Consider the following 23,652-nt stretch of genomic DNA (forward strand, 5'->3'; position numbering starts at 1 on the left):
CAACTTGTCTGGTATCCTGCTTTGCTGGGGACTTCCAACCATGGTTGGGGAGTGTAGCGGAAGGAGTGTGGGGTGGAATTGCATCAGAGGGACAGAAAGCCTATTCAGGTATTATTGTGCTCTAAAGTTAGACTGTGCTGAGATCTCAGTGGCAGCAGATGGTATATGTGGCATCCTAAATACCCCTGTTCAGCAGAGGAAGTTGAAGTCCCCACTAAGCCCGCCAGTTCAGGTTCATGTTGTCCCATGCTTTGATTCTGTATAGCCCCTTCCTATTGCCCTGGAGTTACACAGTGGTTGGCTGGCTCTGCTCTTCTGGACTCAGCATATGCTAAACCAGCAGGGTTTGGGAAGGAGTTTTCTGAGAGGCCTGATTGTGTCCTACACAGATTGAGGGAGCCAACAAAGCCACCTCTTCTCACCCTTTCAGGATGTCCTCACAGTTGTGGTAGAAGACCTGCGGCTCTGTACTGTCAAGCCATGTGAAGACATTGAGAGGAGGTTTTGCTTTGAGGTCGTCTCGCCTACCAAGTATGTCTATGGAATGTCTGTGTTGAGGAAGTGGAACCCTGTCCTTCTCTTTCCAACTCATTTCCTTCGTTCTCAGGAGCTGCATGCTGCAGGCTGACTCGGAGAAGCTGCGTCAGGCCTGGATCCAGGCTGTGCAAGCGAGCATCGCTTCTGCATACCGGGAGAGTCCTGACAGCTACTATATTGAAGTGAGTGAGAGGGTCATGAAAGATCCATAGTTGTACCTCAGAACCCTGATACTGGCCTTTTGGGCTGTGGCAGGTCCTGTGTGTCTATGTGGACTGTTGGGAAATACTTCTGCCCTCAAGGAAGGGAGTTGGTGTCAGTATGAACTCAAAGGCAACGATTATTCACCAACAAAGCCAAGCTTGTAAAGCTGGGCTGGGAGAAAGGCAAGGCTTTAAATCTGTGTCCTGACATCTTCACTTTCTTACCATCACTGTGGATTGATGTGCACCTAGGAATTCAGTTCCCCTGTGAAGGGTTTGCTCCCTATCTCAAACAAGTGCAAGCAATGCACAGTGATAGCAGGGGTTTGCATGCTGCCAGAGCAGGGATGGGGTGCAGCACAGCCTTGGGGTAATAATAGACATTAATGAGGCTTTACCTGTTCCGTTCCTGGACTGGCCTTAGTTTGTTCTTCAGGTAATGCTTCCTATCAGTGCCTCTGCTATGCAAAGCTCTGGTTTGTTCCAGAGTCCTCTGCAGAATTCTAGATCCCTTTTTTCCCTGCAGAGACTGGACCGGACTGCTTCCCCATCAACCAGCAGCATTGATTCCGCTAGCGACTCCCGGGAGCGCAGTGTGAAAGGAGAATCCATCCTACAGAGAGTGCAGAGCATTCCTGGGAATGACCAGTGCTGTGACTGTGGTCAGCCAGATCCTCGCTGGGCCAGTATCAACCTGGGCATTCTGCTGTGCATCGAGTGCTCTGGGATCCACAGGTACTGTGTGCATGTGTGCTGTGTGCTGCCAGGCACGGATGGATTGCAAGCTCCTGGAAAGAACAGTGGAGCCTGAATTATAACTGATCATAATGTTGGTACAGATAGATCCAAAAGTGATGCACATCTGTGTATGCATATGCATAAAACTCTGCTATAACTAAATCTGCATAGATAAATACACAAGAACTGGACTGATTTTGTTCATCTTATGATGCATGAGAAGTTCTGTTTTGAGGCATGTAACCATTTCAATTTTCTTCCTTTTGGATAAATAGGAGCCTGGGTGTTCACTGCTCCAAGGTCCGATCTCTCACACTGGACTCCTGGGAGCCAGAGTTGCTGAAGGTGAGTGTTGGCTTTTAACATCAAGAGATGGATAAATGTTGGACATGGAGGGAGACTTACTTGGTGGGAAGCTAGACTAGGGGGAATTTAACTCCTCATCTGAGGATTTCATTTGTTCCCTGTTACATTGCAGCTGATGTGTGAGCTGGGGAACAGCACCATGAATCAGATTTATGAGGCACAATGTGAAGAGTTGGGACTTAAGAAGCCAACATCAGGGAGCTCCAGGTGAGTCCAGTCCCTCTGTTTCTAGCCTGAGCTTGACTCTCAGAAAGGTCAGTGGGACATTACTAGCCAGCAACCTGCTGAAGCATGCTTGGGAACCAGGGCTTGCTGGGTTTCCACTTGCTCTGAGACCATGCAAATACATGTACTGAAGCATGTAGTGTTGCTTTTAGAATCACAGAATAATTACAGTTGGAAAAGACCTTAAGATCATCCAGTTCCAACCCCCTATCATGGGCAGGGACACCTCACACTAGACCATGTCACCCAAGGCTCTGTCCAACCTGACCTTGAACACTGCCAGGGATGGAGCATTTAGGTTTGCTTTAGGTGAATGATGTTGCTGTGAGCAGCTTTATGCCGCTCTCCTCTTAGGCAGGACAAGGAAGCCTGGATCAAAGTGAAGTATGTGGAGAAGAAATTCCTCAAGAAGCTGCCAAATGGGGAGACACTAACAGAGAATGAGCGGAAACCTCGGCGCTGGTGTGTGAAGAAGTGCCAGAGGAACAACAGCACCACCAAAGCACCCACAGCTCGTAGGAAGTACCGCCACGAAGCAGGCAACGCATCACCAGCCATGTTGTCCTCAGGTGGGAACCCTCTTCTCCCTGCTCCCCATGCAGAGCATGGCCTGTCCACCACTCTGTAGGTGTGTACACAGCTGCCCTTACAACACTGTGGGGCCCTGGCTTTAGGACCTGCAAGCCTGCCAGAGGTAGAAGCAAAATGCTGTTGCACAAATTTTGTTGACATGGGTCTTTAGAACCACTTCTTATCATTTTCCATCTGCTTAAGGAGGTTTTTGTGGCTAAAGGAAGAGATGATTACACTAAGGATATCCAGCATAGGGTGATACATATATATATATGACCATATATATGCTGCTTTGTGCATTTTCTTTTGTATCCCAGCTTCCTGCTTTGTAATAAGTTTCAAATACTTTTGATTTTTACCTGGTCTGTAAGAGAGGCCATGCTTCTAAAGGGTTCTGGCTGCTCAGGATGCTCTGGGATGACTTGGTCTGCAGTGTGTCTCCTGTGGTCAGTTCTTTGTTGTACTTTGATCATGGTGTATGTGGGCATGAGTATGGCACTGGACACTGGGTTGCATTGGATGTGTAAGCTCAGCCTGTGTAAATACAGCTGCAGAACTCTCACTTGCATGTTATGAACTGTGTATTTCATATCTCTGTGTGTGAAACAGCAGCTACGCTGGAGAGGAAGTTCCGCCGAGATTCCCTCTTCTGCCCTGATGAGCTGGACTCTCTCTTCTCCTACTTTGACACTGGTGCTGGCTCCGGCCCACGTAGTAAGTACAAAGAAAGTACCCCTGCTCCTGGCACACTTCACCTCCAGCTCTGCCAGGGCACGTGCATAGCACCAGAAATAAGGGAAGGTATCGGCCTCACTGGAGAAGAGGGTAACTATGTCAGAAGAGTGATGGGGAGTTAGTTACACAAACTCCAACCCATTGCTCTGTTGTTAATACCCAGTCAGTCCCTGGTGTTTGCATTCTGGTGGGATTTTTTTCCCAACATCTTCTGCATTCCATCAGCTTTTTTTTTTTCCTGGTTTTAATTTTGGCTTTTAATTTTTTTCCTCCTTTTTTTTTTTTAACAAGTCCTACTCTGGACAGTTTTTCTTTTTGTGTTTGTGACGATGAACTCCCCTCATGTTCCGTCCACCTTCCTCTAGGTGCCAGCCACATCTCTATGCAGCATCCGCTAGCAGCTGGCCCATGGAGTGGCAGTGGCATTGGTCCCGGTGGGAGCGGTACGCCGTTCCTCCTGGACGGAGGTAAGGTGACGCTCTGGCAGCTAGCAGCAAAAGAGACACCCAAATTTTACTGTTCCAAACCAAGCTTCAGAAGCAGTTTTGTGTTTTCTTTCAGCCAAATGATTGGAACGGTACACAGAATCATGGAATTGTCAGTCCCCTGTGGGAAAGACAGACGGTAGGCTTTCAAAAGGCAGGAAAGCTTCCTAGGGTTTCCTGCATAGACCAGTTTGGGTTGGAAAAGAAAGACCTTAAGATCATCCAGTTCCAGATGGGGCAGCCAGAGCTTGTCTGGGCAACCTGTGCCAGGGCCTCATCACTCACAGGAAAGAACTTCTTCCTTATATCTAACCGAAGTCTCCCCTGTTTAAGTCTGAACCCATCACTCCTTGTCCTATTATTACAGTCCCTGATGAAGAGTCCCTCTCCAGCACCCCTGTGGCCCACTTCAGACACTGGAAGCTGCTCTCAGGCCTTCATGCAGCTTCTCCAGCCGCAATGTTCTCATCCTGTCTCATATGGGAGGTGCTCCAGGCACTGATCATCCTCATGGCCCTACTCTGGACTTGATCTATGTCCAACAGTTCCATGTCCTTCTTGTGCTGGGAACACCAGAACTGTTCAGAGTACCCCAAGTTGGGTCTCACTTGGAGAAAGATCTTACTTGACTTGGCAGTCATTACTACATCTTAAAGGATCAACTGTCCCTCAAATATGATAAAGGATCCAGTCCTCTGCAGATGGGATCTCATGGCAAATAGGAAGTGAGAAGTGTTTACTTCAAATGCCCCACATCTTCACAGAGCAGTCCTGTAGTCCATTATCATACTTAGCTGAGGACTGGTAACTTCTTACCTACCAGCTCAGTTGCTTGTTATTGTATGAACTTCTGAGAAATACTTAGGGCCCTGAGTCAGCACGGCAGAAAATGAGAGGCTTTCCTACAAGTACGTGTTATCTCAACATCAAGAAGATGATGCTTCAGTGCTTGTCTGAATCAGTGCCTTACGGGCTCTTCCAGTCTCAAGGAATTTAGGGTTATTAGACAACAGAAACAGTACTCGGGGGATGCAAGACCTCAGAGTTGCTCCACAGCCTGATAGAAGAAAATGGGAGTTTATCACTGATTCAGTGGGAACAGAACCGGGAATCTGATGTATTAATGTTTGTGTGATGGGAGCCAGATCCTTCTTTCTTGCTTGAATGTAGCTCTAGACTTGTTGGAGTCACTCTTTATTGTTCTGACAATGCAGAGCACAATCTCACCAAGCACCGTGCTTCCTTTCTGCAAAAACCAGCAGTGATTTTCCTGACAGCAAATCCAATGGGTGCCACTTCAAACCTTCCCTGTTGTAGCTTCATTATTTCCTTTGGCTGTTGAACAGTGCCAAAGGATTACTTGTGAGCCAGAATGTCAGGACCATTGATTCAGATAGTATTCTTTACCTGGGTCCTAGCTGTAGCTGCTTGAAGATTTCAACAGACAGCCTTTAAGGTTAAGGTGTCTTTTTCTGCTTGTTTCCAGGCTCAGATCTGTAGTTCTTGCAGCCTTCCCTGCTGTTTTCCCTTTGCTCTTTGCAAAGAGTACTCAGCTCATACTTTAGGAACTTTGTCAGCGTGTTTTAATCCCTAATCACAAGAGGTTGGAGGGTAGGTCTTGGGGTAGATCAGGGGGACTTAACCTCTTGAGTTGTGGGAGGACAGACACCCCCAACCCTTACAGTCATTGGGAAGTTAAAAGCAGCAAGAAGCTGAATGCAGATGGAGTTCCCAAGAGGTCCAGGCATCCCCTGGGGCAGAGGGGATGTGCCGTCCATGCTCCCACAGGAGCAGTTCCTGTCTTCCTGTCATTTTCTTGACTGCTTTTGAGAGCAGGCTGCAAAGGTACCAAGTTTCTCTGCCACTGACACATTGCGTGTCCTTGGGCAAATCGCTTTACCTCTTCCTGACTCTGTTTCTTGTCTTTGTAACATTCATCAGGTAAGCAGGGAAGGTGGGAAGCACTGTAGGGAACAGGAGGGGATGTCTGTGAAGGTGAATGAGCCAATGGACAATGTTTTAGGAGTTTGGCCTTGAGATATACAATGTTGATGATGTTTGCCCCAGTCGTGCTCAGTAATCTGTCACAAGAGCAGTGCATTGGCAAGTGACAACTGCAAAGCTCTGGGGAGACCATGGATAGAGTAGAAACTGAGATTACCAGTGGTAAAAGCAGAGGGATGTCTTTTTGCTTCTGACACTGCATAAGCTGCTGCAAAGTTGTCTCTGCTGCTGCTCTGCTCCAGTCTACGTCACGGCGTCCCTCATGGATTGCAGCAGGGGCTGTCTCAGCAGTCCAAAGTGCCATGGCAATGTTGGAGCATCCCTGCATGAAGGGCAGCGTGGGGACACAGACACTATAAGGCTTTGCCATTTTTCCTTGGGCAGTGTTATTGAGTGGGGCTAAATGGGATAGCAGTCCCCCTCTCCCTCGCTGCAGTGTGTGTGTGACGTTCTGCGCAGCCCTTTTCCCCTGTGGTCTCAGCTGTGCCTGGTACTGGAATGCCAGGGTATTAAAATGGGCTTGGTTTGTCTTCTGTTGGCCCTGCAGGTCTGAGCAGTGACAGTGGACTTGGAGGGAGCACAGATGGCAGCACGGATATCCTGGTGTTTGGCTCTGTGGTGGACAGTGTGACAGAGGAAGGTGGGTGTCACAGGCCACAAGTGTGGGGAGGCAGCTAATGCTAAGGCAGGATGGATGGTCAGGGCTGCCTGGTGCCAAGAACAACAGGGAACAGAAGAAACTGGAAATCTGAAGCTATTGGATCATCTCTTTCTATCCTTTACTCTTCTTAGAGTGTGAGGTGTCAGAGGAGTCAAGTGGTGAAGCAGAGATTGAACAAGAAGCATCAGATTTGGAGGACCTGAGGGAGCTACATCCTGGCTTGTTGATCTACAAGGCAGCACAAGCCCGAAACCTGCCTCTCATGGCAGAAGCACTTGCAAATGGGGCTGAGATCAACTGGGTGAATGATGAAGATGAGAACAAAACTCCTCTGATTCAAGCTGTGATGGGGGTATGTTGTGCTAGTGGCTGGGAATGGGAGGTCTTGACTCTAGTTCAGGGTGCACTGACCGTGGCCAACTTACAGCCTGGTACACGCTCATGTATCCTCTCAGTACTGCTGCCTGAATTAGGTTAGAAATCCCCCTTTCTCTTGCCAGGGCTCCTTGATAGCCTGTGAATTCCTGCTGCAGAATGGGGCAGATGTTAACCAAAGAGATATCCGAGGCCGAGCTCCCCTGCACCACGCCACATACCTGGGACACACTGGGTAAGTTCTTTGCACGTTGCTGTGATGTGCTCCATCACCCTTGGATTGAGGTACAGCCTTAAGACTGGGAGCCATGGGGTGAGGTGGGCAGGGGAGCTGGCGTTTGGTGAATTGGTTATTGTAAAGCATGCCCTTTTGGTTATCTTTAAGGATATTTGTCCCCATATTGATAGATGGGGGTAATTGGGCCACTGTACACCCATTCCTTTCTCCATGCCAGTGCAGCATGTCCTGATTTAGACCAATACAAGTGAAGCTGTATCTGCCTAGAGAAAGACAGTGCCCTCTGCCTACATCAGCGTGGGGTGGGGAGCTGGAATTGTGCTCTGATGGTCTTTTCTTTCCCTTGTACAGTCAGGTCTGCTTGTTCCTCAAGCGAGGAGCAAATCAGCACGCGGTGGATGGTGATGGGCAGGACCCGCTCAGCATTGCAGTTCAAGCAGCCAATGCAGACATAGTCACCTTGTAAGTGCAGCCAGGACTTGGCAGTGCATGTGCAGAGGAGCACTGCCTGTAAATAGCCATGGGGAGGAATAACCAAACCCCTCTCTCTTGTGCTTTCTCTCTAGGCTGCGTCTGGCTCGGATGAACGAGGAAATGCGAGAAGCAGAGGGGCCCTTTGGACAACCAGGTCAATATCCCAGCAACAGCCCTACTGAGCTGCAGTACAGGAAATGTATACAGGAGTTCATCAGCCTTAATATAGATGAGTGTTAGTGACAATTCCCCCACCTCCCCTTTGCTGTCTTGAAGTTGGGCTGAACTTGTAGAAGCCCTGAGAAGCCCCATCCTTGGTATCTTGGTGTTTCTTGCAGATTGGTCTGTTTTTGATGCCTGCACTTATAGGTTGAGATGCACGCAGGAAGGAAAAGGGATCTTTCCTGTTAGCGTTAAGTTCTCATGCTTGACTACTGGATGGTTGATTTTTGTATAGGAGACTCCTAGGGCATAACCACAGACCATGGCACGTGGACTTGAGTGTGTGGAAAGTATGGGAGGTGAGTTTAGCATTTAAAATGAAAACAAGAAAAGGAAACCCTCTATCACCAGGAGGAGCCCACCAATGATACAGTCAGACCTCTCTCTGCTTCAGTGTGGTTTCCATGCACTGAGTTCTCATCTGAACAGTCTGGGAGGGATTCTGCCCTAGAGCCCTCTGGCCTGGCAGCATGACCAGCAGCCTGCTCACCCATGGAACTGCTGCAGCAGCTTGCAAAGCTAAAAATGACCTCGAAGTCAGGACCAGGCTGTTTTGAGGGGCAGAGAGAGATTTGCTCCAGAAGGCACAACGGAAGGGGTAAGATTGAGAGCGATGGCTCCTCACCTCGATTGCTCTCAGGACTACGCCAGCCACGCTCCCCTTGTTTTGCCTGTGGTGGTTAGCTGGTCAAAGCCATAGCTCACCTGCTTCCAGGGCCAAGGTGCAACCTGCATATAGTGTTATGGAAGCAGCAGTGCTAATCTGTTGAGGCTGGGAGAAGCTTGTCGCTGGCGATGGGCTTGCTGTCAGGGAAGAGAAGCCACGTCCAACTCCTACTGCCTGAACGAGTGGCTGCACGATGCAATTGGACTTTGGTTCAGTTTGTTTCCTGCTCCCTTCAGATTTCTGACTTAGCATCTCTGTGAAGGAGACTTCGACTTGCATGTATCCATCCCTCTGTGCTCTACCCCCGCATGCTGATGCGTGTGAGATGGGCATCTCAGCAGCAGGCCCAGTTCCCCAGTTCCAGTGCCCGGCAGAATCTTCTTTTTGTTTCTTTCCTTGGATTATTCTTTGCTGGAGTGGGGGAATGTGGTTTGACTTGGAGCACTTTGTTGCTGTGTTTATGGCCTGCGTGATGGGATCATGCTGCAGTGGCTCTGCAGAGATAGTGCAGCCATGCAGTAGTGGCTCTGAGCACATGTACCACTGGCAGGTATCCTCTGGCTGGGGTTCTGGGTGCCAGGCTGAGGTGTGTCCCTGTCAGAGCCTCTGGGAATGCCCTTAGCTGCAGCTGACATCAGTTTTTCAGGGTTCATGGCTGTCACTTCACAACTGGTATTTACCTGCGTGGGCTCCCAGGCTGCTGGCTCTGGGCTTGGGCCGTTGTGCCTTATGGATAGTGCTGGGATCTTGAGGGGATCAAGATCTAGTAAGGAACACAGGAATACCAGGCAGAGTTCCCCATCCTTCTGCATTCCATCAGCAGTGGTGCACAGAGTGTTTTTCACCCAGTACTTGTCTGAGTCCTTTATATTGTTTTATTCTGGCTGCTGGTGTGCTGCTCCCTTTATAAACCTTCACAGCTCTGTTCTATTGAGATCATGTGTCCTCAGATACTGAAGCAGCAGGGATCCAGCTCCTCACTCAAGATGCTGCGCTCAGACTGAACCAACAGCACTAGTGTCCATGCTCACATCTGGAAGTGGAACAATAAATTCCACTTTAGTCTCTGGTAAGAAGTTCTCTCAGTGCATGGGAGAATCCCTGCTTCCTTAGGAACGTGCTGTCCCAAGCTCTGCTGCAGCCAGACTACAGTTTTCCATCTGCACAGGCTGGGTTTTGAAATCCATCTTTTTCTTGTAGCTTTTTCCTGCTTGTTCCCTTTGGGATGCACAGTGCTGAGCACCAAGTTCTGAGCTCGGTCACAGTTGTGAATCTGAAAGGCTCCTGGTGACTGTGCTGGAGCTGCTGCAGGTCATGGCAGTGCAAAAGCTGCCCCAGGGCCTTTGTGCTTCCATAAATAACAATCAATCTGCTTCCATCAATCCTGGAAAACAAAAACAAATGAACTTGGCCCCATCAGCCTTTCAATCATTGGCTTTTCATGGCATTTTCTCCTTCAGACCACTCTTTCTGTCCTGGGGCTCCTTTCTGGTCTGAAACTATCCCATAGCCTCTGACAAGGCAATGCTCCCTCTGAACTCTGGAGTAGAAGCTGTGGGATGTGCCCTTAGTTGACAGAGGGCAGGTCCCTTGGTGATATTCACATTCTGTTCAGCTGTGGCACCCTCAGGAGGGATTCAGGATGGGTGCTTATGGGATGGAGCATTGCGCATAAAATGCGGTTCAGCTTCAGAGGAATGCAGGATGTAGAAATCCTTGGTTCAGAGGAGCAGGGACCATGTCCTCATTGTAGCTCCCACAAGTGACTCTGGCATCCTGTCACCCATCCCTGGCAGTGCTCAAGGCCAGGTTGGACACAGAGGCTTGGAGCAAGCTGCTCCAGTGGAAGGGGTCCCTGCCTGTGGCAGGGGTTGGAACTGGATGAGCTTTAAGGTCCCTTCAATCCAAACCAGTCCATGATCACTGAGTGAAGAGGGCTGGCCCCAGGCATCCAGCTGTTTGATACCAGATGCAGGCAGATGTGCACTGTGCATAGCTGTTGCTGCAGTGCTGCTACTTGGTATCCTTCAGTTGGTGTTTAATATGCCCTGGGTTAAATCTTTCTTCCTGATGCCCATGTGAGGTACAGCTGGTGTTTGTTGTGCAGCATTACAAGGATTACCACTTTATGTTCTACTGGAGCTTCATCTCTTGGTCCTTTGCATTGGGCTTCGTCTTCTTTCTGGTCCATTCAAATGATGATGCCTTCACTTGTCATTGCCCCATTGACACCCCTCCCTTACCAGTGGAGCCCACTTTGCAGCTGGTGTTGCTCTCCGTCTGGGTTGGATCAGGAGCAAGTCTGTCATGTCACAGATCATCACTGGTGTGAAACATCCTGTGATGCTCACTGCTCTGTGCAGAGCTCAGATGGTGCTGGATGCTGTTGTCCAGCAGGATGGGATGCAGTGCTGAGCCTGCAGCAATACAGCAAAGCCCTGAAGCATGGGTGTGCCTTCAGCAGGACTGTGCTATGCTTAGGCTCGGGTCTTGCAGATCACCCTGCAGCATCCACATCAGCACTTAGTGCTTGGTACAGGAACCAGCATTCAGCCAAGAGCCCACTGTGCTTCCTGGGTTAGGGATTCTGTGTCATGAATTCTCTTTGAGAACCCCATCCCATTTCATACTGACCTGCCCCAACTGAGGCTTTGCCAGTGCTGATGTCCCCTCAAGCTGTGCCCTTTCCTGGGGCACTGAATCACAGCTGGCATCTTTCAGGGTACCTGAGCGAGCTCACAAGTGCAATGGACGTTTCACCACTGCCATGGTCCTGCTGTGCTCCTGAATCCCAGCCCAGGCATTGCCCAGCAATGGCTGGTTTCCCATGTACAGCATCTTCAACCGCCCCCGTTGTTTTTCCAGCCTTTTAAGAGTTAGAAACCACTGATCCTTGCTGTGAGCCAGTGAGAACTGGAGCCGTGGCTTCCACTTTGGGTCATTTGATTTCACAGCAGCAGGGGCTCAGGGGAACAAGACAAAAGTCCTGTCCAGTTGGATCCACTGAAGCTCTGCCTCACTGCTGAAGTACACGAAGTCAAAGCCAATGTAAATACTGATGCAGAAAGCAGTGTCTTGCAAGACAATTTCTCTATTTAACTTGTATGGGTACTTTATTTAGACTCTCAATGTATAAAGCAACTTTGTGCACTTTTCCTACATACAGTATTGGGGGGGGGGGTTTGTTCTTTTTGTTATGGGTTTTGTGCTGTCTTTTTTAAGCAGTGAACTTGTTTGTTGAGTGTTTAATTTATTCTCGCTGTGCCCAGAGGATTAGTGCAATTTCCTCCAATACAGTTGGTCTGTATTTAATGTCAGGAGTTTTTTTGTAGCCTTCTTAGGGAACACCCTTCAAAACCTCCCTTTTCCCCCCTCACACACACAATTCCCTCTCTTTCCTCCTCCCTTTCCTCTCCCTATTCCACACATCAGAACTGCCTCCGGTTCAAAACACTATCTCTGTCACCCAGCCTGCACTTTCTAAAGCAAAAGGTTCTCCAGGAAAAGGCACTTCTCCGTGTTCTCTGTGTTCCTGTGGTTGGGTGCCTGTGTCCGTGTGTGGGTGCGTGGAGGCTTGGAGGGCAGAGTGGGGATGTTGGCCAGGGAGTTTCTTGTCAAGCAAAGGAAAAGGCCGAGCAGGCTCCAAGGAAGGTGGGGATCAAGCACCTTCCTTTGTGCCTTCAGCTACAGCTGGGTTTGTGTTGTGCAACCTCACTGGAGGTATCGAAAGCCAAACCCCTCTCTTTGCATTCTTCCTGTGTTATCCATCTGATGTGGCTGCAACCACAGTTAACATGAGGAGAGCTGCCTTTGTCTAGAAAGCAACATGCCAGGCATTGCCCAAACACAAATGGACCCAAACCATCGCCTCAGCCATGCGGATTCTGTCACTGTTTGAGTTTTGGGGATCAGGCTGAACAGTTCCATCCCTGCCCCAGCTTTTGTTTGACTCGACCCAAACCCTGTACAACCAAGTGCCTGGACAAGGCAGTCTAGGGTTGGATCTTTGGGGTCTGCCACGTCTCTGATTCCAAATGGGATGAGTTCAGGTTGCTGGGAAGTGGAGATGATGCCATGTTCCAGCTCCACATGTCACCCAGGGAAGCCTCAGGTTATGTTCATGCTGTTGCCTCTGAGACGGTCTCTGCAATGAGGAATTCCTTCGAGCAGCCCAGAGGGAAAACAGGGAATTGGGAGAATTTGTCTTGAAAGAGAAAGATTTGAGGAGCTGAGGCCGTGCTCAGCATGAGAGATGAGGAAACGTCTCAGCCCAGCCAAAATGGCCATTATTTATGCAAAAGGAAAAGCAGGACCTCCTAAAGGAATGCACTGATTTACTTATAGTCCAGTGGCCACAACGCAGCCAAAGTGTCTTGTGCTGAGCTGCTGGTGGTGCTGTGCTGCTCGACTGTCCCTGAACCCACTTCCCTCCTCACTGCCCGAGCATTATTGCTTTCAACCAAAGACAAAAGAGGCTGAAGGGATTAAACCGCGCTGTTAAAGCATTGGTTGGCTGATGCCAAGTGTCCGTGTGAGTGGTCGTGCGTGTGGTGCTGTTCCATGGAGAAGGGGCTGAGCAGGAGAGTGGGAGCTCTGAAGAAATAAGGTTTTCCTTTGAGATTCCAGGATATCGAGTGCTGTTTCCATAGGAATGGGATTCACATCAGTCTGCTGCGTCCTCCTCAGCATTGTGGGGAGTTTGGGCTGGGATTACTGTAAACCCAGTGCTGTCCCAGTGGGAAGACAGAGCCTCTGAATGGTTATAGGAGGGAATGAGGGGCAGAGGTGGGAATAAGAGACTTTCCAAGGCATGAGGAGGACCACGTGTGTTTGCAGAGGCTGAAGCAGGAGCATTTGCTCCACAAACATACCTCGGCCAGCCCTTGGCACCAGCGTACAGTGAGGGCTGTGAAGGAGCAGGTTGAGTTTGTACATCCCTGCACTCCCATCAGTGATGTGTTGCCTTTGGGTGTCAGCACATCTGTAGACCTCAGCTGACTCAAATCGATTGTGTCCCTCTGTAACAGGACATGGATGTTAGTGTGGATTCCCAGGGCTCAGTTGACTGGAATCCATTGTGTCCCTCTAACAGCACATGGATGTTAGATGGATCCCAGGGTGAGGAATCCACACTATGTGAGACCCGTGGCTTCTGAATCACGGTAGAGCCTTTCTTCCCATGGGGTTACATAGGTGAGAGCCTTTGGGATGAGAAAGCCTCCTCCTGGCCATGAATTCCAACCCTTCCTATCGAAACAGCACAGAGAGGAAGAAGTTCTCTCTTTAGGCAGTGGAAGCTGCCCCGTGTGGTTGTTGCACACTGGCTGCTGGGCTGTAAATACGCTGTAACCTATTAACCCCCTTCACTTGCCTGCTTTCAGTACCACTTTGTACCACGTTTTTTAATCCCCCCTTTCCGCGCACAGCCTGTGCTGACTGTAACTACAGAACCAGATCTTCTCTTTGTGATTATCTTTGTACTATTTTAAACCTGTTGCTGTGGTGTCTGCCTTTTTCCCCCTTCCCTGCTCTTCTCTTGTCTCTTGAAACACTCTTAATAAAAAGCTAGAGAAACTCCTTCCCTCTTCCTTTGGCATTTATTCGTGTAGGGTTTCTTGCCTTGCTGCCTGTACTAACTGGATCTAGAAACCCAGCCCCTTTTAACCTGTTTTCCTTCTCTGCTTGAGTTTCAGGGCAGTGAATAGAGCGGAATGGCACGTAATGCTCTGCATTTAACTTTGGGGTTCTGTGATGCTCTTTTGTGACGCTGTGATTTCAGGATGCTTTGGGAGAAGGCTGGGGTAAAGGTGAGAGGCTCAGCTCAGCCTCCCCTGCCCCAACCCACCCATTCCTGTTTCTTCAGAGCACCTGCATCAGTCAATGCTTGGTATGTGATGAGCAATCCTGTAACAGGAGACCTTGCACTACATGGAATCTTCTGCACATGGACCACCCTTCCCCACATATCTTGGTGCAGTCCTTCCCCTTGGTTTCTCTCACACTGTGTGTCTATGGCAGAGAAATAAAAGAAGAAGAAAAGCCTGGCCTGGCCTCATGATTTCTGTCACACTTGGCATGGAAAACAAATGTAGAAAACCAGGACTGTGGAATAACCTCTGTTTTCCCTTGGAGGGACAAACACATCCCAGTTAATGCGTCCAGGTAGGCTCATGAACTCAGTGAAGTAGTTAAAGAGGAAGGATCCACGGATATCAGGACTACTGCAGTCATTTAAGGCATTGAGATCTGCATGGTCTTAGAGTGCATTTATAAGCACAGAGCTTGGGGGCCACGTGGTTTGCTCCTCGCTCTGCTGCTGCCTCCCACTTCACCCCTGTTTCCTGTCTTAAAGCAGAGTGTGGTGTCCCCAAACCTCACAAGGATAAACACATTGGAGACTGAAATAGGATTGCAGACACCCAGATCCCCCAAAGACTCTCTCTTTAGTTAATGAGGATTAAATGTTCAGCTATCTTCCCCAAGCTGGGACTGATGCTTTACTACAGCAGTAGGATTCTTGTAATTGGAGTTAAATCTCAGTGTCAGCAGAATAAATACTGTATCAGTACAGAGGAGGATTGGTGAGCTCACTGAACAAGGACATAGTCATGATTTTGCCCACATCATCTGGCAGGAGGCAATAGGAACTCTCTGTCCCACTGCCTAAGGTACCACTTGGACACCAAAGAGAAGTAGTGGCTGTTCCTGGGTCTCTCCATCAGCCCATTCAGTGCTTGCTTACCTGCTGCTGATGTGTGAGCTTAATGACTCGAGACTCATCCTAAAGAAACCCTGGAGAGCTGAGTGTTGTCCTCACAGCAGTCACCTCTTTGCTATGTGGGTGGGCTGGGGTTTTGTCTCTCCTAGAAAAGGAGGAGATTTTATATAGGGAAGGAACATAGGGAGCAGGTGGGAATGCTGGGAAGCTGCGTGATGCACCCAGAGAAGGAAAGGCAGAGTAGGAGGTGGGATGGGATGGTGGTTGTCCAGGTCTTGCTGTAGCATCAGGACATGTTTGTAGGCACAGGACAGCACTGGTGGGGCAGTGGGGACGGGCTCAGTCCCACTGTTAAGGAGAGGCTCAAGTGACTGTAATCAGGAGCTCACAGGTAGGTCAAGGTGGGTTTGTGGCAGGCACAAAACCTGCCATTGCCTGAGCACTGATGTACCTGAAACAGCAGCTCCTGATCAAAGCCTACCTGAGGATGAGGGTCGTGCTGTGAGCCTTTGCCGCGTGCATGTGGGTAATGCTGAGGGCTGATACTCTCAAGGTCTTTGGGCTGGACACTTCATAGACTGCAAAGGGACAATTCTCTCATCCCAGTGTGCTCACCCATGAGCTCAGGTGGAAGAGGGCACCACGGTCACACTGGATCCTGCTCAAGTTGGCTTTGTGGAACCAAGTTTGTGTATTACCCTCAGCACCGCACCAACACGGACAATGATGTGCCTGGGAGCTCTGCAGCTCTGGATCTACCCTCCGGTGACTCTCCAGGACTTGTCTTCTGTCAAACAAGGGGCACAGGAGCTCTGTGTGAAAGACTAAAGGTGGCTGCTAGTGAATACCTGCGATCTTTCCACTTATCTTCTCCCCTGTGGCTACATGGGTTCATCACCAGGTAAAAATTAGCTCAGTAGCTTAGTCCATGGCCAAAACTGCCCTAGAATGTCAAGCAGCAAACACAGAGCAGAGATGTCACTAATGGGATGCGGGTGCCCAATTATCCCTAGAATTGCAGCATAAACCTGAAACCATCCCTGCACCGACGGAGATCCTATCAAGAACCTCTGCTGGGACACCTGAACTCTTTGCCTTCACTTGTGGTTTGGACAGGCCTTGAGTCACCTGGCACTGAGAGCTGTTATTACCTGATAGTGCCCCTCAACAGGTTGTTGTTTTGTTCCAGTGCAGGTGGACTGATGCTGTACCTGCCACAACAAGCTCTGGGTCGTCCGGCTGCTGGAAGAGAAGCCAGACAAGGAGTAAATGTCCTTATCTCTGCCCCTGGCTGAGCACTGGCTCCAGCAAACTGGTTGCATAAAGCACAAGGAGTGACCTTTGCCTTCCAGAGCACTCAGCTCTCTCCTTTCAGTCTCTCTGCTGTCTCTTGGGATCTGGAAAAGAAGAACCATGGTTATTAAAAGGGAGGAATTATCCCCAATCCGATTGCGAAGGCAGAGGCCTGGGAGCAGTTTGCATAGTTCAAGCTCATGGATAATCCTGTTGTTGTTAGCAGATGGAAAAGCAAAGCAGAAATAAGGGGATTAATGCCTCTTCCTGTGTATCTTTGCAGGAGATGCCACGTACCTGGACATCTTCCGGGAGTTCTCTTACATGGCTTCAAACAACCCTGAGAAGCTCAAAAGGAGGAGCCTGTACTTCAGCCACTCCTGCAGATAGCCCCATCCACCCATCCATGCGTCCATCATTCATCCATCCATTCATCATCTATCCGTCCATTCATCATCTATCCATCCATACATCATCTATCCATACATACATCATCCATCCATCTATCATCCATCCATCCATCCATCCATCCATCCATCCATCCATCCATCCATCCATCCATCATCCATCCATCCATCATCTATCCCTCCCTCTGCTGAGGCCTGCTGGAAGCTCACACTCTGAGCTGCAGAACATGGGAGCAAGCTGAGCTCAGCTCCTGAGGAAAGCAGTTCTCTGCTCACACGTGCTTCTCCCAGGAGCCTGTGATCTCCCTGGTGTCTGCTTGTGTCCTGACCGGGACAATGACAGAGCTTCCAGGGGTAATTCCAGAACAGGGATGGATTCAGACTGCAGGGTTAGGTCCCAGCCTTGCAATACCCAATTTCAAATGAGTTAAGGTGATCTTTGAGCTCTCTAAGCCCTTTCTGCATTGCTATTCCTGGGAAAACCTCCCCATCCTGGGTGGATGCAGACACTGGCATTGGTGGTACTGCAGCAGCATCATGAACCATTGACCATAAATCATTTATCCCCCCAAATGAAGCACAGGTCCTGAGCATTGACTGTGCAGAGGAGACCAGGTCCGAAGTGCTGTGAAACTGAGAAGTGGATGTCCCACACTTGGTTTCCTGCTCTGTGGCTGTGTCACCGGAGCTGGACACACTATCCCAGCCAGCACCAGCCACTGGGGTGTCACCAGCTTCCCACAGTGGCTACAGGATGCAATCCCCTGCGGCAGGATGCTCTCCTCACGCCATCATCCCATCCTCTTGGAGGAGAGAGGCCACACAGGACACAGCTGAGCTGTAGTGGGGTCCCAGACCTCCAACAAACCCACTTCACTGTGTAACTCTCCTCTTAGGATAGCTCCACACTGAGTGCTTGGAGCCGTTTGGTTTATCATGGACCAGGAAATACAATACTGATTCCATGGACGCTTCCCAAGCAATATGAGACCAGAACCTTTCTTTCCTTCCCCATCTCCTGCTGGTTGTGCCTCTGCTGGGAGAGTTGTACTCTTCCCTAAGGCACAGCTTTCAGCGTTATTGTTGTCATTTTTAGTATCGTATGTACCAAAACTAACAAGAGGTTGTGTGTGGACTATACAGGTATAGGCACCATGACATAATAAAGTGCATTGTCAGAATGATTTATATAAATTAAGACATGTAATATATCCTGCTTTGAAGAGGTGGGAGTGAAAAGCTCCCGCACAAACAGTGTCTATGAACGGAGAATAAAGACAGGGATTGTGAAATGCCCATTTCTGAACTCTTTGGGAGCTGGGATGCCTCAACAGAGGGGCAGTGCGCAGGGGGTGGTTTGAGGTGGCAAAGCAAGGGTGGATTCCCACCCTTGGTGGTGACACCATTCTGGAGCTCTCCATGTGCAGGTGATGTTGCAGTCTTTCTGGTTCTAGATGCTCACAAGCCAGAGAAGCACTTTAATGGGAGAAGGTTTAAATATGAAATTTATCTGGCACAGGTGGATGGCTTGACAAGAGGAAGGAAATTAACTGTTCCCCAAAGAGATATGAGTCGAACTCTCCTGGTGGCCTTTATCTGATTCAGACACTCTCTAATTTCATTAATGCTATCAATGAAACACTCCAGCAATGGGGCACCTCAACAGACATCGCAGTCCTTCTGACAACGTGTTTCTCCTAAGAGACAAACGCCAAACCCCTCCCTACCAGAACACAGCTCCACAGGCAGTCACAGACACAGGGACCCAGAATGATGCTCCAAGGTGAGCATGGAGCCTCACAGCGGGATGTGCACACAGGCTTTGGACTCCCCTGCCCTTGCACTGTGGAGGAAATCTGCTTCACACCAGGTTGTGCCACCTTTAGTAGAATGAAATAATGGTTTCTAAGCATAAGTAGGAAGTGCCTAGTCTGTAGGTAGCTTAGAGCAACCTTCTCTGAGGGTGTAGGTTCATTTTCAGCTTAGCAGCTACCTCTGTATCACAGAACATCCCCGAGCCCTGCTGGAGTTGAGAAATCAGCCCTACACATCCTTCACTGGGTCATACCTTAGTGCTTGTGGTATCATCCCTGCAATACTGACCCATTTGGAGCTCCTTCCATCTGAGCTGTGCATTTCAGCGTGGAGCACAAACTGAGGCACAAATGGGAGTCACGGCCTGAATCACCCAGCGATGCCATGGAAAGGTATAAATCCAGAGCGTCAGCACCCTGCTCCAGCTGCTGTTCCCTCATGGAAAGCTGCTGTAGTAGCTGCCACTCTCCCAGATGAAAGCTAAGCAGTGGGAAACAGACTCACCCGCTGCAATGGAGCCCACGTGTTCCTGTTCACTGTCACTTGGCTGGTGCTTCACAGCCCCTTTCCTCTGGGTTTGCTCCATGTCTCTGTAGATTCTCCTTGTGAATGAAAACAGAAATAATTAAGCAAATGAAGCAAAAAAGTGAGACTTTAAAAGCATCTTGGGGTCAGCAGCACACTGGAGGCTATGGGGATCTCACCTTTGTGTCTGGAACCAGACCTCTTTCCATGATTTGACCATGTGCATTTAGGCTTCTGCAGGTAATGTCTGGACACTCTGAAGAAGCCTTTTCCATTCTCAGTATTGAGAAGGAGCCATCAGACAGTAGCAAACCCAGGTAATGGTTGAAGGCAAAACAAAGTCAAACTGAACCCCAGTCACAGTTTGTATCCAGAGCATTTTATTACTTACAAAAGCTACAAAACAAAGCACAGTGATTTCCTGTTAACTCCTGTTTTCCACAGCAAGCCACGAACAGGAACGTAACAGTAAAATGCTCCTGTGCAAACATCATCAAAAATAAATGTGTTCTTTTATGTACACATAAGTTACTGTCAAATATTAACATTAAACCATCTCTATTTATACACGGGCTGCAACAAAAATGCAGCATTTTAATCTCCTCAATAAATCTGATGCTTTGCCTGTGACACACAGAAGTTTTCAACCCTGTTTCTTCCCTTTCCTTACCTGCAGGATAGTTAAGTCTCATCTGAATTAATGTAAAAGCATCTCAGCAGCAGCATCCTGTGCATTGTCCCCAATACCCACGTTAAGGACAGAGAGGTGTCTGGGAAGCAAAGCTGCAATCAGAGGCACCTCTTGTCATGACGTGCTCTGTCATCCTGACTGACAGGAGCACACAGTCCTCAGCCTCCTCTGGAAATCCTTTCCTTTAACAGCCAGGCTGACTTCTCCTTTGAGTACATGTGTGAAATGTAGATGGGCCTGTCTAAAGCCACAGGCTGGTTTCCTCACAAGGCTTTAGAAGTTAAATGCTATGAATAGGCTTTTATGAGGACACCACGACTGTCCCAGAGAGGAGAAGAACAGTTCTCCCCTCCCTGGATACTCATTAGGAGCAAAAGAACATTGCATGATGCCTGAATCCAGGACACACGGATGATTTAATAATGAACTGTAATAGCTGGAGGAGGATTGCCAAGCTCACAGTGTGGTGTTTAGTGCTCACAGAATGTTTCTGTTTGCAACCTTTCTGACAGCATCTGAGCAATAGGGGAGTTCCAAGTCTCCCTGTGCACACAGACATACCCTTAGCTATTCACTTCCACTCCCAAAGTGCTGTCCTTCATGTACCTAAATCCATTAAGCACCACATCTGAGCAAAGCTCTGGCATTTCCACCTTGCTGGAGAATGGGTGAAGATGCAGATCTCCCCTGTCCACGGCAACAGTCACTGCAGAAGGGTGAGGATGAGCAGAATCATCACCTTTTGCAGCTTCTTCTTGCACAACTCGGTAGTTCTCTAGGGTCAAGCTCACGCTGGGGATAGCAGGAGTGTGAGCTACATTCATTGTCTTCCTTGACCTGAACCTTTGGTAGCAGAAGAGGAGAGACAAGACCAGTGTGTCTATGAGCAGCTCAAACATTTCAACTACAGACAACACTGAGGATCCAAACCACAGGCTCCACTGGCTTCCCATGCTGGACAGAAGGAGATTCTCCTGTGGAAAGAATCAATGGGCTGTGTTTATCAAACAGCTCTGGGAACATGGAATTACTGCAGGTCAGTAAGCTGCCTGCCATCTGGGGAGCAATTCTGTGTGATTGTGTAAAATGGGACATTTCCAAGTCTCTTCCCTAAAAAGAACAATCCCATCCCATCTTGGGGGCTGTAAATAATCCTCCCTCCAACCCCACACAGCCCACTTGTAACTAATGACAGGTAGCAACATTTTCAGCTGATGTAGTGCAACCTACTGTGAGTAAAGGAGACTCGTTCACAGACTGGTAGTTCAGTTGCTGGTAGAAGATGGTCACCTTGGCAATATCCTTCCTGTAGTGGAGAAAGGAAGCAGGTAGCAATGGTGGGATGTCCACATGTCATTCACCTGGTGCAAGGGAGGTCTGGCATTCTCATCTCCCCGCTCAGGCTTTCTTCCTGAGGGTGTTAAACATAAACTTGGGAAAAGGTTACAGAAGGAATTGCCTCACAGTGCTGTGAGCAAAGATGGGGAATTCACTGGATGACTCTGTACATTCATCCATATGGATGAAGAGTTAACCCATAGTTTTAAGAGGAGCACCTTCTCACAGTGACTGACCTGTTGCTGGTGGAGTTATACCCATTCTGATGCCTCAGAGCTTGGCGGACCCAGTCCTGCAGCAGAGTAGAGGTATGTTACCGGCAATCTGCCTTCAGAGCTTGGGTATGTTTAATGCTTTATAAATGTAGATTTCATTAGCAATCAAATGGCCATTGCAAGTAATAACAAAGGATGTAATAGACTAGTTTATAGCATATAGTGACAGCTATCATATGGTAGTTGTATTTGCCACAATAGCAAGGAAAGACACACTGATAGTTTAGTTGTGCGCAGTATTCTGGTTCTTAAATTCTGCCCTTACTGGCAATGCCACCAAATCATTTCCTCTCTCCAAATGTATTGGTTGTATTTACATGTAATTATCACCTCTATCACATGAATTAATTACCCAGTCTTACAGCCTGAATACCCATTTAGCATCAGAACATGAGAAATGGCAAGAGGCAATCTGCTGACTCACAGAGTTACCATCGTAGCCCTGCAGCACCTCGCAGGCAGTAATGAGTTGTTACACCACAACACCCACTGGAAGCAGAAAGTCATTAACACCAGTTTGTAGGTGGGAACTAAGGCAATGAGGTGAATTGCTTAAGGTCACAAAGAAGTTTGGATTAGAACTGGAATTGAATGTACATCTTAGTCTGGCATCTCAACTACAAGGTTGTTCCCTTGGGCACAGGGTTTGGACCACTTTGCTTTATTTGCCACTTCCATTGCTGTGGCCTGACTCACTGCACCCTGAATGTTCCAACAAGCCCAGTAAATATAGCATCCCCTCTAAACACAAGAGTTGTCTCTATGGACTACCTGAGACTTCGCTGATGGCCATTTAGCTGTCCCAGCAGACACCTTGTACAGTGATTCCCTGATGAGATAAAAATGGAGATTATGGTCACTATGACTCTTGTCATTTAAAAGTGAATACATGAAGGAGTTTAGCAATGGGAACTACTTGTTTAAATCAGAAGTTCTGAGAACTTTGGGAAAAGCTTCTAAATCAGCTTAGAACATAAACCCAAAGGATGCCCGAAAACTGTTCAGGAGGAAAACCAGAAGAGTTTCAAAATCCAGCATCAAACTGAAATCTCGGCTTCAGAAAGTGCCAGTGGGTGCATAAGTTTCCCACTAAGTTTCCAACATTTCCCTTGGTGCGATTTTCCTCTGCAAGCTGGCATTTATTGCACTCTGCTTTTGTGACCTACCGGCAGGGCTTGGGGCATTGCTCAAAACAATTGAGGTGATGATTTCGGAGCCTGTTGTACAGCTGGTAAAAGCAGTGACCTGGTGAAAGAAATGGAACACACTCAGACACTTCCTCAGGAAATGGAAGGCTACCAAACCCTCTGCCCCCACCTTGGCCTTCCCAAGCACACAGCACTCTCTGAGAGATCTATTTTTGGCTCACTCTCACTTTGGAATGGCTCCAAATGGAACTAATTACGTGTGTGCAGTGAGATCTGCTGAGGATAGGCCAACCAGCTAAACCAAGAGAAGTCATTCAAAGCTTTGTCTTACAGCAGCACAGCCACCAATGCTGACAACACCAAAGAGCTTGACCTTATATTAATGGCCTTAATAAAAGGACGTTTGATAGCACTGAGATTTTTTATGCACTATATCCATGCATATCCATGATATTTCCACACAGAAAAGGGTCTGCCATCTGGCTGGATTCAGCGATGTGAGGAATTGGTCTAAGCAGGAAATAGGCACAAAGTAGAAGGGCAGATCTACGGAGTCATGGAATCAGTGACGCCTGTAGGAAGGTGTTCCTTCCACAAGGACAGGACAGCAGTCTTCTGCTCTTACCCCATGCAGGCTGCTTGTTGTAGTCACAATACTCAGCACCAGGAGGCAGCGGGTAGTAGTAGTATCCACAGCCACATTTCCGAACCATTATGTGCTGAAAGCAGGAATGCAGACAAGCCTGGGAAACGGAGAAGGCATAAAAAGTTGGATAAGCCACAAATTCTCAAGTGCCCCAACCTCCAGCAGAAGCCTGCAGCTGGTAGGAGACAACACACAGCTCTGTCAGTGCAAAAAGACAGCAGCCAGTACTGGAGTGTGATGATGCAAAAGGTTTTCACTTTCAATTCCTAGTCTTTACCTCTGAGAACAGTATT

The 23,652-nt window shown here is 48.6% G+C and overlaps 2 protein-coding genes across 12 annotated transcripts in view; one reads left to right on the forward strand and one right to left on the reverse strand.

The window, feature by feature from the left end:
- Positions 1–18,222, forward strand: part of ACAP3 (ArfGAP with coiled-coil, ankyrin repeat and PH domains 3) — a 77,221-nt gene extending 58,999 nt beyond the window's left edge. The window contains exons 13-26 of the mRNA XM_065696336.1: positions 431–531; positions 608–719; positions 1,267–1,475; positions 1,754–1,823; positions 1,957–2,051; positions 2,424–2,638; positions 3,252–3,356; positions 3,743–3,844; positions 6,414–6,506; positions 6,659–6,879; positions 7,028–7,137; positions 7,492–7,602; positions 7,707–7,768; positions 16,798–18,222. Coding sequence (XP_065552408.1) covers positions 431–531; positions 608–719; positions 1,267–1,475; positions 1,754–1,823; positions 1,957–2,051; positions 2,424–2,638; positions 3,252–3,356; positions 3,743–3,844; positions 6,414–6,506; positions 6,659–6,879; positions 7,028–7,137; positions 7,492–7,602; positions 7,707–7,768; positions 16,798–16,904 — 1,713 coding nt within the window. The 3' untranslated portion in view covers positions 16,905–18,222. The remainder of the gene's footprint in view (positions 1–430; positions 532–607; positions 720–1,266; positions 1,476–1,753; positions 1,824–1,956; positions 2,052–2,423; positions 2,639–3,251; positions 3,357–3,742; positions 3,845–6,413; positions 6,507–6,658; positions 6,880–7,027; positions 7,138–7,491; positions 7,603–7,706; positions 7,769–16,797) is intronic.
- A 1,402-nt stretch (positions 18,223–19,624) lies between these two features.
- SCNN1D (sodium channel epithelial 1 subunit delta) overlaps positions 19,625–23,652 on the reverse strand; it is a 29,503-nt gene continuing 25,475 nt past the window's right edge. For all 11 annotated transcript variants that reach the window (XM_065696695.1, XM_065696696.1, XM_065696699.1 and 8 more), the window contains 6 exons: positions 23,339–23,456; positions 22,732–22,810; positions 22,337–22,394; positions 21,527–21,582; positions 21,183–21,258; positions 19,625–20,926 (listed from right to left, as the gene is read on the reverse strand). In XM_065696695.1, the coding sequence (XP_065552767.1) occupies positions 20,516–20,926; positions 21,183–21,258; positions 21,527–21,582; positions 22,337–22,394; positions 22,732–22,810; positions 23,339–23,456 (798 nt within the window). In that variant the 3' untranslated portion in view covers positions 19,625–20,515. The remainder of the gene's footprint in view (positions 20,927–21,182; positions 21,259–21,526; positions 21,583–22,336; positions 22,395–22,731; positions 22,811–23,338; positions 23,457–23,652) is intronic.

Source organism: Lathamus discolor, chromosome 16 (assembly GCF_037157495.1).
Source record: "Lathamus discolor isolate bLatDis1 chromosome 16, bLatDis1.hap1, whole genome shotgun sequence".
Classification (NCBI taxonomy): domain Eukaryota; kingdom Metazoa; phylum Chordata; class Aves; order Psittaciformes; family Psittacidae; genus Lathamus; species Lathamus discolor.